Below are 15,204 nucleotides of genomic sequence, written 5' to 3'. Positions count from 1 at the left end.
TTTTGTTATTTCTTGTTTTTTATACTGAATTTTTAATATATGTAGAACTGGCAACAGTGTTGGCTGCGAGGTTTAGAGTGGATTAAAACGCAATAGCCAACATTAGACTCTTTGGGTGCAGACTGCTCTAGTAGCTGTTCACAAGTAACTCCGATGTTGTTACTCACTAAAGTTTGGTTATAAATTTCTATCTCGTCCCCAGATATCAATGCGTGTCTACTCTACATAATACATATATATTCTCTAGGTGTACACTTAACCAAATATAATGGCACTGCTTTGGACAAATTCTCAAATTCGTTTTGACTTTGTTTTGTGTTTGATTCATCCGGCACCTTAAAATGTGGAAGAGGGAAAGGTGAAACTTGCCAAATATTTGGTGAACGGCGCTGGTTTCTCTTGCCCTCATTTTACCGCTTCACCTGCTACAAAGGGTTGCCCATAGGGCAACCCTTCGTTCTTTTCTCCCATTCCAATCCGTGAGCACAAACAAGTAAGCTCTTACCACACGACCAGTGAGCTTCAACTGAACTTTTTGGAGAACATACTTTTCGCTTTGATATATATCTCTGAGTCAGCATTATTTGAATTGGTACGAGTATACTGCACCAAGTCAAATTTAAGTTTGTAACGCACAAAAATGTCACTTTTGTATTTATTATAATTTTATTATAATTAGGTATTGTTCCCAAAAAAAATTAGCAGATCTACAACTGAAAATTTGAACCAAAATAAAATGCGTGGAGCGGCACCGCATCTATCACCGAAATGTTACAAAATATAAAAAGGAAGGATTAGGAGAACATAAAACAGATGCAGATTTTGAACTATTAAAATTTCAAAGAGGTCCAATTCATTGATTTCAATTGGCAAAATTCCATTTAAAACTACCAAATGACTTGATAGTGACAGTAAAAATTGAATTAAAGAAATGGCAGGAACAATGAAAAATTAGATTATTGCAGGTTGAATCGCTCCAAAACAATAAACGCAATTCCAATGCTGGCAAAACACTGATCTCATTCCTCCATTGTACACCGCGGCCCCACAGTACCAGGCGTAATAGAGTTCGGTCACGGTGAAAATGACGGGAACCCACAGGTTCCAGTAGGAATCTACAATAGGTAGTTCATGTACAATAGGGCTATACAAATATTATTTTTGATTCTTTATGTATATCATGTACAATGCTACTTCTAGAATCGATATCCGTTGAACAAAAAGGACAAACAAAGTGAAATTTTTGCAGAAAAATGTACTTGTAAATATCTCGGTCATGTTAATTGGCCAACATGGTATATTCAGTTTTTGTTTATTTCACAACTCCCTTATTTATGGACGTAGAGGAAATTGTTGTTGAATGTATATAACATTTCCGAAACTTTTCATTTTCAGAAATTTTTTTGTATATTTAACGGTTATCGATTACATGTAAATCCCCATAAGAATTGTGTGGCCGCTAAGAACAGTCAAAAATTTCTAAAACAAGTTGATTGTTGACAAAACATTTTCTTATAAATATCTCGTCTAAGTGTGCCCGGCAACTTTAAACAAATTTACACCTCCTTATGCTTAAGGGCATAGAGAAAATTTGTTTTTATGCAAATGTATTCATATTTCAGTGGTCAATAAAATCTATCTACTTCTTCGAACCGAGCCGAAAGGACTAATCTAGAATAATTCAATCCTTTCGGATGGCTTTAAAATTCTGATTTCCTAATAACCTTTGCGAGCCACCATTTTTGTTTATTAAAATTCCAGAAACGCCCCTCTCCCCAACCCATACGAACATCCCATGCGTTTTGGAGTCTCCTTTCAACAGATATTGTTTCCATAAAAATGAATATCATACTTTTATATTTCATAATCTGTGATTGTTATTCGAAAGACTTTCGCTGCTCTGTGTTTTTATTAAAGAAAACAACTACTAATGTTGTTTTTTATTCCAGGTCTGACATACTGGTGATCAGTAACGTGATACAGAGCAAGAGCTTATGCAACATAATTATGGTGAGTATTTTTTTACCCTGGCATTAAAGAATGAGGCAAATACTGTGGGATAGTTAAAGATTGGAAAACTCGTATCATATCAGTAGATTTTGTTATATTTTAAACGGATTTTTCACGAGTTATACAATTATGTTACATCTCAATTTATGAGATTTACTTACGTGATGAAGTGTAAGAGCATGTCTCAGTCATATGTTATGATATTCGTAGCATTATGATTCAACTGATTAATGTTCACCCGGCTGCATAAAAATTGCACCTCATGGTGCTACACGAAGTTTGTTTTGGTCATACAATTCGTTTGCTATGTTAAATAAGCGTTAATGTATTAATATCACAACTTTGAACATTATCAATGTAAAATAACAGACTATTTCAATATACAAACAGGAGATAAACCACTCATGAGGACGACCAGGATTATTTCGGTTAGTTCTGATGTTCGACGCTAGGGCTGCGCCACATAACTCTGGTTGTTACGGTTTAATTATTAACTACTTGAGCCTCACACTCCACAGATGGCAGTCCGAGTGCTCGATTTTATCTCGCCTCAACTTTTAGCATTGGACGAGTTATCTAAAGATATAAATCAGTTGTAATAAAATAAAATAATTGTGTATTTTAGTACAAATGTACTAAAACACGTATTAAAACGCTTATAGTTGTACTTTACTTCCTAAGGAAACTTTAATTGGTCTGGTATTTATTTATAGATTAGAAATACATATAAAAGTGGTTGCACTTTTAGACAATTCTGTAACACAACATCACATTTTGTTTTTTACAAATACACCTTAAAATGTTGATATTTTTACAAATGAAATTAAATAACGTTATGAGAAAAATGTGAGCTGTACACAGCTACAGCACACAATGCCATAGAGTGGTATAACGGAATGGTACAGCAGTTACCACGTGCACTTCAGCAGTGTAGAGCCAGCCATTCAGCGGTCAGCAATGTGCTGACCCATAGTAGTTGCTGAGTCGGCATCCTCTCTATTCCTTGAATGCGCTCTTTACGCTCTGCACGAGTAGGTAGTTTTATGTTTCTTCTAATGCTGAGTAATGTTGTTTTAAATCATTGCATTTTACTCAACCGATAATGAATTTATTATCGCGTCTTCAGATTACTGATCTATTGTATATATTATGAATAGAATCTATATACATACATTTATTGGTTATAGCGAGCTGTGTGTGAATTGAGCTGCCAGGAAACATTGAATTAATGATTACTTGAAAGTATTTTACTTGCTACAGTTACTTAGGTTTACTGATTTTCACTGTCAAGAATTTCTTATATTTAATAATTAAGGTTCTCGTCATGGTTGTAACTAACGATAACAATATTGCAACCCTTCTCACAGTATTGGAGAGTATTGGAATATAAACATGCACCGGGTACAATGAATGACCTTTGGCATTTCACTATTGATCCAAGTTAGACTTGTTGGTGTAGTTAAAGTTGAAGGGTTGTAAATAAAGTTCGCGAGTTACTACATTTTAGTTGTTACAAATAATAGTGTCTGTTGTCTTCTACGCGACTCTCTTAAATCCCCTTGGAAATTTCGATCGATGGGCTATTCAGCTCAAGGGCGTGTACAAGACACTGAATTAGAACCTCTTGAGCGTGACGTCAGAATTCTGGGGGCGCGTATTCCGGGTAGTGGTTAATTAAGCAAGCTATTCTCCTACTCCGCAATTTTCCTCTTTATTCATGTTTTAGTACTTTACAAAACAATGGCTTTAAATATCAAATTTGAGTCCAACATTAAAACAATATCACTTTTAAATAATTTATTTATACATTTGTAAGTTCAAACAAACAAAAACTAAGAAACAACAATTAAAGAATTTTTAATTCCTAGGCTTCATGACTAAAATTTAAGTTTTCATGTTCACACCGTGTGCAAAATTGAAACACACCAAAACTTTTGAGAACAGAACCATTTTCAGTCAACACATGTTCAGGCGCGATCTTCAGTTTCTAATGAATGGGAAATTCCTTTATTAAAGAGTCCGCCTATAACAAGCCCTCTTTTCCACTCACATCAACCTCACATTTGTTGACAGAAGAGGGTTCTCCGTAGATTTTAACTGCGCTCACAATGTTTTGACACAGTGTGAACAGGGAAACCTAGATGATTGAAGGATTTTGAAAGGTGAAAGTGCAAAATGTGCAAAAAGTGCATCCAACTGTGATACAAAAATCACTATACTGATTTTTTGTATCACTGAACGATGGAAAACGTCCGGAAAATCCTGTTTCCTTCACAGTCTTTTCATCATCAAAAACAAACTTCAACACAAAGAATCCAGCTGATGTTAAAAATTTGTGTGCTTGTGACTGTACGAATAAACTCACAAGAAAACTACTCTTGCCTGGAGCACCCAATCACAGAGTGTGAGAAAAGTTTAGAGAAAGCAGGCATCTGTTGTAAGTCAAACCGTACAACTTCTTATAATTACATATCCAGAGATAGGAAAAAGGAGTTGAGAGCACAGACAGGACACGTGACAAAAAGTGGGCGAGTGGCTGAGTACGAGACTGGAGCCTATTTAGAACCAATTTAACCCGGCTCCTGTAAACGTAAACGACCCTTTATCTCGACATCTGTTCACACCTCTATTCAATCTCCTGTCAAGGTCGCCCGACTGCTCATGCATCTCAATGAGGACAGAAATGATCCTATTTTACATAAGGACTCATTAATATTTATTCACTCGTGCTGTTATTAAATAAGGATCCTTCTTTGTGCAGGTAGAGTGAGGCCTGTAATGTATGGTAAATTAATTTGGTGCTGTTGATACCGAAACCTTTCTTTATTATTATTCCTGTGCTAGATTATGTTTTATCTTTTTGTCCATTTATTTTCAACGTGCTATATAGTATATTTGAAAATATAGTTTTTGGGCAAAAGTCGTCATTGACAGAGCATTACTGAAACCTAATACTCGAGGGCTGAACACATGTAATTTCTGTTTATCGCTATGCCTGTCCTTCTGCACAATATTCCGAGAACAAACATACCTGTAGACATGACAGCTTTTCAAGTAGCTTCATTTTTATATAGACTTTGATGATGTCTATTAAGTGCCTGTCACTCCATGAGACTGTCTGAGCGTTAGCAAACATTGATATTATGCGCAACCATTATGGCAATGATAAATCATAAAATAAACAATTTTTTAAACAGACTGAGCCAATCATTTGACATTTTAACTTGTGATACTTAATGGATTAAATTGGTAAGACTTTTGTTATATCCTATCGGGTCTTTGATACTCTGTTGTATCAGTTTAGTTCTATATAATTAAGGTACCTATAACTAACTAGTTAGCAGTCACTTACAACTCAGGTTGATATTTCGAGTGTTAATTGAACTGCAAACTTGAAATTTTGTTTATTTTGCTTAGTTGTCACAAAAGGCTCTGGCAAAATTCCCTTCTGTGTGTTTGTCTGTTTCTCTATCCGTCTGCGTATTTTTTCCGCTGGGTATCTATGGAACTAGTTAGCAAATTCTAAAACTCAGGGTCATATTTCGAGTGTAAATTGAGCTGTAAACTTGAAATTTTGTTTATTTTGCTTAGTTATCACAAAAGGCTCTGGCAAAATTCCCCTTCTGTGTGTTTGTCTGTTTCTCTATCCGTCTGCGTATTTTTTTCAGCTGGGTATCTATGGAACTAGTTAGCAAATTCTAAAACTCAGGGTCATATTTCGAGTGTCAATTGAGCTGTAAAACTTGGAAATTTTGTTTATTGTGCTTAGTTATCACAAAAGGCTCTGGCAAAATTCCCCTTCTGTGTGTTTGTCTGTTTCTCTATCCGTCTGCGTATTTTTTTCCGCTGGGTATCTGTGGAACTAGTTAGCAAATTCTAAAACTCAGGGTAATATTTCGAGTGTCAAATTGAGCTGTAAACTTGAAATTTTGTTTATTTTGCTTAGTTATCACTAAAAGGGCTCTGGAAAATTCCCCTTCTGTGTTTTGTCTGTTTCTCTATCCGTCTGCGTATTTTTTTCCGCTGGGTATCTATGGAACTAGTTAGCAAATTCTAAAACTCAGGGTCATATTTCGAGTGTCAATTGAGCTGTAAACTTGTAATTTTGTTTATTGTGCTTAGTTATCACTAAGGGCTTTGTCAAAATTCCTGTTCTGTGTGTCTGTCTGTTTCTCTAACCGTCTGCGTATCTATTTTCCGCTGGGTATCTCTAGAACAAATGGCTATGGACTTGTTAAGCGATGCATGGTGTGACGTACTCTTGCCTTGTATTATAATATGGGTTTATCCGTGCGGCAGTTATATGTGTTTGCATACTGCAACTAGTCATATATCATGAATATTTTTAAACAGCTACCGGATGCCCTTCATCAGACACTAGACTAACATGGCAGGAATCCTTAATCAAAACGTGTCTTAAAACGTGTTTAACTCATAAATGTTTACAAATAGTTGATTAGTTTTCAATTCCATAGCTATAACTAAGATTATGTTCAGCGTATGGTGAATCAGTTTTAGACTTACACGTAATCTTGATAGTTAATAAATACTTTGACCATCATTATTAATTACGGTGAAGTTTTGAAACAGACTGCGATTGTCATAAAATTATAACGATCCTGTAATTTGACTATGTACCATTTAGATTTTTCTTATTATATAAGTATGAATAACAAACAATGGTTTTCACGTAACATCCTCAACTTTGAGTAATGTTTTATTAATGTTTTTACAAATCTAATTTTTTCATCTGAACGCTTTAGTCTCATCGAAAATTGTTTACGAATTTAATGTGAAAAAACGAGATTTTTAGTGGAATTTTTAGCAGCCATCCTTTGGTAAATATTACTAAACTATACTTTAACGTCCTAACTGTAACTGATTTCGCGTTGTTACATGAAAGCGCACTACGATATTTCGAAGTCCTAAAGTATGAATGAAAATTCTGACCAGTCAATATCGTAGAGTGGTTTTGACGTATTATCTCGTTGTAGTTGCATCGTTAAACCATTTGTGCTTGTTTTTTATTTCTTTTTATGGTGACTTTGTAAAGTGATGAAGACACTCAATTAAGGATCCCTTGCAGTGAAACAAACAAAGATCCATTTGGGTTTTCGAAAACAAATTCCTCACAGATCACGAGATGCATCCGCGTAGAATGGACAGAAGCCGATCCTAATCATGGCTAGATAGAGAGCTATCGGGCCTCCATCGGAATGTGGACGAGAGCTGCGTGATTGGTCCATCAGTGATCTGACAGACAGACGGACTGGAGTGGGATGGGATAGGAATAACATCTACTTGATGGTGGAATTAAGAGGCAACGTTGGTCCAGAATCGTAGTGGGTCTTCCATACCATTCGATTGCGAAACGTATAACAAGCATTTTTACTGCTTCTACGTAACTTTTAGAGTTTCCATGTTATGATGAGTATTTTCCATGTTTTCAATTAAGATTAGATATAAAGAGTGATTATAAAATAGAGTGCCAAAATTCAGGAATTTTCAATGCCTAGTTTTCTGTCCGTCTAGTGTTTAAGGAGTCGTTAAAGCATGTTGAAATTGTTGATATATTATATACTTGTAAAGGCGAAGACCTATCAGCAAAATAATAATAATAATAATTGTTTTTAATATAAGTTGAAAAATGGTGGCCAGTTTAAACTGTACTGTTAATTCAACAAAACCTTCTATGTATAAAGAGTTTCTGGTATAATACTTTTTCTGAATTTTGTGCTAACACCAATTTGTGCTTCCTTTGTAAAGAACTAAGATTATTCTTAAAATCGCAGTAAAGCCGCTTTCGTTGTGAAAAGTGCACACTACAAAATTTTGGTTTATACAACAAAACTTTTAAATATTGAAAAAGTATAAAACAAAGTTTCAAAATTGTTCACATCATGATTTAGCCCTAATACTGTATTGACGGAAGCTAACGCAACCAGTGATTTCTGTTGACCAGTCCCAGTTCATGTCCTCAGTGAGACATCAAAGTTTGGGTTATCGAGTTGATTTTGTGTGTAAGTTCCTAGTACCGATACATAACTTTTCACCTGTGTTTCAACACGTTATAACAACAACTCTGAGCTACTCTTGTTTGCAAATGCCCAAATTCCAAGCGATGTTTTCATTCAGTTACACTCGACCGAGTTAGACCGCTCTCTGTATGGAAATGTTCCTCTAAATATTTACATTCCAAGAGCCCTCATGGCCCCACACCGACTCATTTATGTTTCCCCTAATTCGTGCTGTTTCACTTCCGGAAGTGGATTACCACCCCGGAACCACTCGACGGGAGAGCCTTCCAGGATCCTGTGGCTTCATTAACTCTGTTTATCTGCCGCCCTGGAGTTCTGGATCCTTAGGTACTTTAACGGCCTTACCCTCAGATACTTCCAACGTAAACTACATAATTTCCTAAATATCAGAATAGCCTTAAGGTATTTTAATTAGCTGTTTACTAAGTCAATTACTAATATATTAGCTGTTTTCAGTACTATTAAATAAATTCGGATGTTTTAAGGAGTATTTGGCTTATAATATCGTGACATTCAATTCCAAAAGATATATTTTACTATGCTGCCACCTTAATGTAACCGACATATGTTTCTAATTCGTTTTACGATTTTTTATAGATTTACTAATTACAATGAAAACTGGATATTCATTTAAAATTTTATGACGTATTATTATACAACATCATATCTTCACAGTACTGTATTTAAAGTATTGAAATTGAAACTAAATTCTGAGTAACAGTTAGACTGACGCTATTGACAGAAATAACACTACAATTAGCGAATTCTGTTGACCTGTCCTAGTTACTACACCCCCGCAGACGTCTGGGTTTTGGATTGTCTTGAATTATTACTGATGTCTGACACGAACAGATTCAGGATTTACTCTCTGTGACTTTCAAGCCGTCATTTCTTAAATACATTGTATTACGTCTCATGGTCTCCAGTTTCTACATAACTGTGTTCATAAACATTGTTAAATAAATATCTAATTTTAAAAGGTCCAATTTAAACATTTAATTTAGTCATGACCGAAAATAAATTTAGTTTTGGCCAAAGCATCGATCGGGCAATTTCAAACATGGTAAAAACTGGAAATAAAGATGGAATTGGTCTAAAATATTGAAAATATTAAAATATTTTTAAAGTTTTGTTAAAAACACTTTCATACGAAAGATTGATATTTTTAATAAGCATTTTACCACATTTTGTAAAGAAAAAACACGTGTTTCAATAAGTGTTTTGTTGTTCAATTAGTGTGTAATTGTTCTGAAAACAATTATTAACTTGTTTTCAGACTGTTCACTGGAACGTAGTACCCATCGGTGACTAAAGCCATTTAACAATTGAGTTGGCCAGTTCCAAAATGAGTCTTGTCCACAAAAAATCGAAAATGAGATTTTATGGCTTTGGATTCAGAATTTTAAGCTTCTTTGATTGGTTAACAGATTTTGTTCCAAACAAAATCCTGTCCCAGTAATAATAAGGGTATAATTTTGTGGTTATTTCCAAGATGAGTCTTGTCCATGAACAACTTTTTCAAAGTAGGCCTAAGTCATGTCCATTTTATCCACATAGACGTTTCAAACGAAGTCTTGTCCCATGAATACAGTTGTGACTTTAATATTTTTCCTAATTGCACTGAATAAGACCGGCTGTTTGACTTTATTACAGTAAATAACGTGTTTAATTCAACAAGGGAAAACTGCCAGTGACATTGTCCCAGGTGTTGTGCCGTTAGGTGTCAAGGTAAAACCGGTCAAGATAAAAGATGTAGAGAATCTCCTAGCAAAACACTTTGGATATGAGTGGAAAAACAGACCCGATCTTAACTGGTATGTCAAAGTGCTGGAAAAACAACAGAACAGTGATCTAAACCGTGAACCACACGTAAAAGAAGATGATGTACCAATGCTGGACATTTATAACATTATTTGATTTTTAATATTGTTGCAGCTTTAATATTTTTAAGTATCACGTAGTGTTTGCTCATTAATGAAGGCTACTATTTAGTACACCAAACATTTTAAAGCTAAAACTAATTAAATGCTGATGACATCATTTTACATTGCAGAATAAAAGAATATTCCTTATGTTGACTATTTTTATTTTACTGTATTTAATATGATTTGTTTCCATAATAAGTCTTGTCCATAGCCAGCTGTTTCAAAACGAGTCTTGTCCAAAGTGACGTTCCAAAACGAATCTTGTCCAACATACAATTCGCTATAACTGCTTTATCTATATATGTAGACCACTGAAAATTCATATAAAATGTTCAGATCATGCATACAAATATTGTAGTAAATAATTCAAGAAAACTTTTATCGTAGAATTAATTTTAAACGTTTTTTTTTCGTTTACCGAAAGTTTTGGAAAGTGGAAAAGACTCATTTAGGAACTGACCAACTCAATTATTATAAATGAATTAAAGGATTTTCTTCCTACTTTCAAAATAATCTTAGTTTTACAAAAAAACTAATTGTGTGCCAATGTATTGGTCAAAAGTATAATATTATGCCCAATAGTATTAAACAACCGTAATGTTTTCAAAACCCTATTTCAATTTAGAGGTAATTTAAGAAAACGTTCAGATTTTAAGAATAGAACTTACGAGTACTAGAAGCAACAAATCAAGAAAGGCGTCACCACAGAGTAATAAGGTATATATATATACCTTATTACTCTGTGGGCGTCACAGTTGAAAGGTTTTGGCTGATTGTTACTTCAGGCTTGTGCAAGCCTACCTGTAAAGTGGTCGTGTTCGCTTAAGCGTTGGCGGATTTCGTTGAAACTAGTACCGTTGGGATGAATATAAGAATTAATAAATAGCTGGTATCTTATAAATGTTTTATAACTATACTGGCTTTTTTGTTATTTGTCTTTTTAAAGTTGTCAACAGGCGCAATTTTGTTAATATTAAAGCAAATCGCGTCAATATTTTTTGATTTTCAAGTTTCCTCTTATTTATTAATACCTATGTGCAACATTTTGGTATATGTAGCTTTACTAGTTGTAGAGATATGAATTTTATTAAAAAAAATATAAAATGGCGGCTAGCGGTTAAATACACATTTCTCGAACTATGTTCATAGGACTTTTGTGTTTGGATGATGAGGACTATCAGCGAAAGACTTTTGGGGTCTTTTTCGTTTAAGGGCCAGCACCTTACAAACATACTATACCTGACTGACAGTGCATTTAATCGTTTTGTTAGTGTTATTAGTTCGTAGGGCAGTAGTCCAGGTACTACTTCTAGTATAAACTCGTCTTATCTTATCACTGATAAACGCGCGCCGCTTATCTTTTGCCTGTAATGAAACCTGCGTCAGTTCTGTCTGAGTTTTGTGTGTGTAAGCATGGTGAGTTGATCTGGGCTTGGACTTTGCAAGCTCGAGTTATTTTTTTTTCTAAAAGAGCAAACAGCGCAAAGCGCTGCGCAGCGGGCAAGCATCGCGTGATCTGAGTTTTGAATAGGCAAGCTAGGGTCTTTTGTGCTGGCCCTTAAACGAAAAAGACCCGACTTTTGTGAAACCCTGTGAATAATAGTCCTTGTAATCATATAATAGAATAACAAATAAAATAATTCACTTTATGAAATACAATTCTGTAATTTGTTGTACATACTCGTGTGATTGGACATAAATTAGTAGTTTAAATAACTTCACACAAAACCCAAGATCGTGTTCACAATAAAATTCACATTCCCGGACATGAGTGTTGTTACTACGCAACCGCCCCAATATAGTAACACGATATGCCTGGTGCCCAAATTATTATTCTGATACTCTGCATTAACGGGTTACCGGTCTCGAGCTTTTCCCAGCTTGTTGCCAGTTTCTAGACTCCCCTTTGTCTTACTCGCTCTCTCTCTCAACTTCTTCCCTCGACATTAAAGGGTTATTCACCCATCCTCTCACAGCCCCTGTAAACAACAACTTGTTATCCCCACATTTTAAATGTTTCTGCTTCACGTAAAAGCCGTTTTGGTGACAGTAACGTTCAAACATCTTCCTTCTGTTTCTTCTCCATCATCCCTATAACTCTAGACCGAAAAAGGACTACGCACATAGAGGAAACTATTTTTGTGTGACTTTATTCTTATCATAAGGTACATATAAAAGTATATAAACTAAAATTACTTAACTTTTATCTCATTGTTTGTAAAATAGAAGCAGAAAAAAATATTGATATAAGATTCCTGTATCTTTAATTCTAAAGAATAAGAATAATTTTTATTTTCTTTAAGACACAAGATATAATTGTTCAATCAACGCCATTTTTACAAACTTTGTCATTAAATATTAATAACAATAAACAAATTAATATTTACCACTTTGCAAGAAAATAATAATTTTCTTTTCAATTGTTATATATAAAATGTATAGACTGGTGTATGACAAAAATATCACGTTCAACCTTTTATTTTAATTATTTTAGTTTTTAGTTTGTCCACTATGAAGATATCATCGTAACGAACTTGCTATGTAAGAGCTGATTTCCTTTTAACTACCATGTTTAAACTACCTCAGAGTCTTCTATAAATGACACTAGCAGAAATATTTTTCATGGCCAACATTCTCAGAGAGCTAGCTAACTATTTTTCTAGTTAGAGTGAGTCTTTAAAAGCTAGGTGGCATATGTTAAAGGAGTGTATTTTACAGTTATAGGGCGTGTACCAATTATAGGTTGTATAAAAGTTAGTGGTTGTATGTAAATTTTAGGGATTGTATGTAAATTTGAGTTTATTTGTAAAAGTTAGGTTGTACGTTTAATTTGTGTTTGTAGCAGTTATGAATGAATACACAAATTATAGTGGTTATGTAAAGTTACCGTCTCATTAACATATTAATTACCAGTCTTTACCTAATATTAACTGGGTGAAGTTTGATACCCTGTTAAACAGTTGGGATGCTGAGATGGGAGAGAGGAGATCCTGCGGCAGCTCTGACAGAATCCAATATCCCACAGTTCCTCCCCCCCCCATTCCATGTCCTGGATTCAATTAAGAGCGAGGTGCAACCGACATTCAATACACCAGAATGTCTGGAAAGCACAAGATACTTCACAGAGGAATTAAATGAGGATACTTCAAATTTCATGAAAGTTGACACTTCTAACTGAGTGATTATTAGAGTTTAGTGTCAATTTTTGTTTTTCCCTTTCAAGTACTTTTTCTTTTCATTGTCGGCATTGAAAGTTTAAAAATTCCTGTTACATCGGTAATCGGAAAGTAATCTTTTATATAGGCTTAATATGGAACCCAGAATTATATATTTTGTTACTAGGTACTCGACTCATACATTAAAATCAGATTTATCCATATAACATATAAAGAATAAGATCGTATAAATTCGGAGAAGTAACAATGTTGTGTTTGTGATTATTGAATTATATAATACAATCGAATTGTATTAGATGGGGTATGTGAATGGTAGTACTAGGCCTGGCCATAAGATGGCGTTGCAAATTTATTGATATAACATGTAAAGAGTAAGATCATATAACTGCAGAGAAGCATCAATTTTGTATTTGTGATTATTGAATTATATAATACCATCGAATTGTATTAGATGGAGTATGTGAATGGTAGTACTAGGCCTGGCCATCAGATCGCGTTGCGAATTTTTCTCCCATTAAATCCATTCAATAGTTGTTGAAATTTTGGTGTTAGAATAAAATCTGCCTTGCAAAATAAATATATAAATGAGTGAGAACATAAAATCTTCCTCAACTTCTTGTTCAGATTTATGACACAACTGGTTAAATGAAGAGTCATAATTAAGAACTCGACTGAAAGCTCTTATGTACACAGCGTCTCTGCGGGATCTGCTTATCCCTTGGGACGCAGTTGCAGCTCTTTGGATTTTAATTGCCTTTCCACCCTATTCCGGAGAAAGGGGGAGATTCAATATTGGCTTTTTTCCCAACTCTCTTTTCAGCATAAGTCAAACTCAAACTGTGCTATTCCATAACATACATAACACCGTCCATAATCCACAGAACGTGAATGTTAGGTATAAGTGGTAATTTTAATGATTAATTAATTGATGTCAGTTCGATTTCAAAATCTACACTTACTGATAAATCTTTGATTCCAGTTAAAGAAAACACCCTACATTTTCGTAATTTATGCATTATGAGTTTCCCGTACACATCTTGGCACCTTTTGAATTAGGTATTTTGTACAGCTTTAATAAATTTTTTCGATCATTAGATGTGACATCACCAAAATAACTAAAAATTTGCTGCTAAAAATCGAATATTCAAGGATGAATGACGTCTCGGATTTACTCCAAGAATATTACAGGAACGCACTTACAGATGATAAAAATTTTTGTCTAGCGTTTTACATCATATTTCTAGTTAAAAATGCTTGTAATACCAAATTTGTTGCACAGTCTTCCATAATATATGGAAGTTACATTTTTTTAAACAATGAAATACATAAAGTAGGTATTGACTACAATATATAGTGTAATATAAGTGAAGAGGTGTTCTTAATTGTGCACCAGGTGGGACAATGTGAATATTTCTCCACCTACGAGTATATTACACTATATCTTGTGGTATGGGTGTCTCTGACGTAGAAACGATGTAACGAGTTCATTTTGAGCTTCTTCGTCGCTGACTTTTATTGGATCTCTTCAGACGAACATGACTCCAGATTTCAGGAATTTGACATTTGATAAATTCACATGTCACATGTTCACATTACATTTCACATGTTTGATAAATTAATCATATACTGTAACTAGAGAAGATGTTTGATAATTGAATTATACAAGCAGTTATATACCTTCAATTACTTGATTTATCCGTCACTATACTAAGTTCAGAGTTCAGTATTTGATGTATCCGTCATTATACAGTTTTATTCTTTTTTGACACTATCAACTCATCTGCAAACATGGAAATGTAAAATTGTACATAGTATAATGGTCAATTATTTTTTTTTTTATTTCTTTCAATTATACTATACGCTAGGATCAAATTGAGGTGATTGAGAATGTATTTATGCAATGGTAACTACAATTTTAATTCATTACAATCAAAACCATAGGGGTATTTTAAAATAAACATAAAATATAGACGTGTTTTTAATTTATCACTTCCTTTAAGTTTTTACAAAATTTCAATGTCTCCATTTGGCATTTTTTTACTTTTGTTTCTGATA

The 15,204-nt window shown here is 34.1% G+C and overlaps 1 protein-coding gene across 1 annotated transcript in view; it reads left to right on the top strand.

The window, feature by feature from the left end:
* The window catches only part of LOC124364963 (breast cancer anti-estrogen resistance protein 3 homolog), a 209,257-nt gene that overhangs the window by 141,895 nt on the left and 52,158 nt on the right, over positions 1 to 15,204 (top strand). The window contains 1 exon segment of the mRNA XM_046820816.1: positions 1,950 to 2,010. Within this exon segment, the coding sequence (XP_046676772.1) occupies positions 1,950 to 2,010 (61 nt within the window).

The sequence above is a fragment of the Homalodisca vitripennis genome, chromosome 6, assembly GCF_021130785.1.
Source record: "Homalodisca vitripennis isolate AUS2020 chromosome 6, UT_GWSS_2.1, whole genome shotgun sequence".
Classification (NCBI taxonomy): Eukaryota; Metazoa; Arthropoda; class Insecta; order Hemiptera; family Cicadellidae; genus Homalodisca; species Homalodisca vitripennis.
The sequence above is the reverse complement of the archived record's forward strand: the minus strand, read 5'-3'. Positions and strand labels throughout refer to the sequence as shown.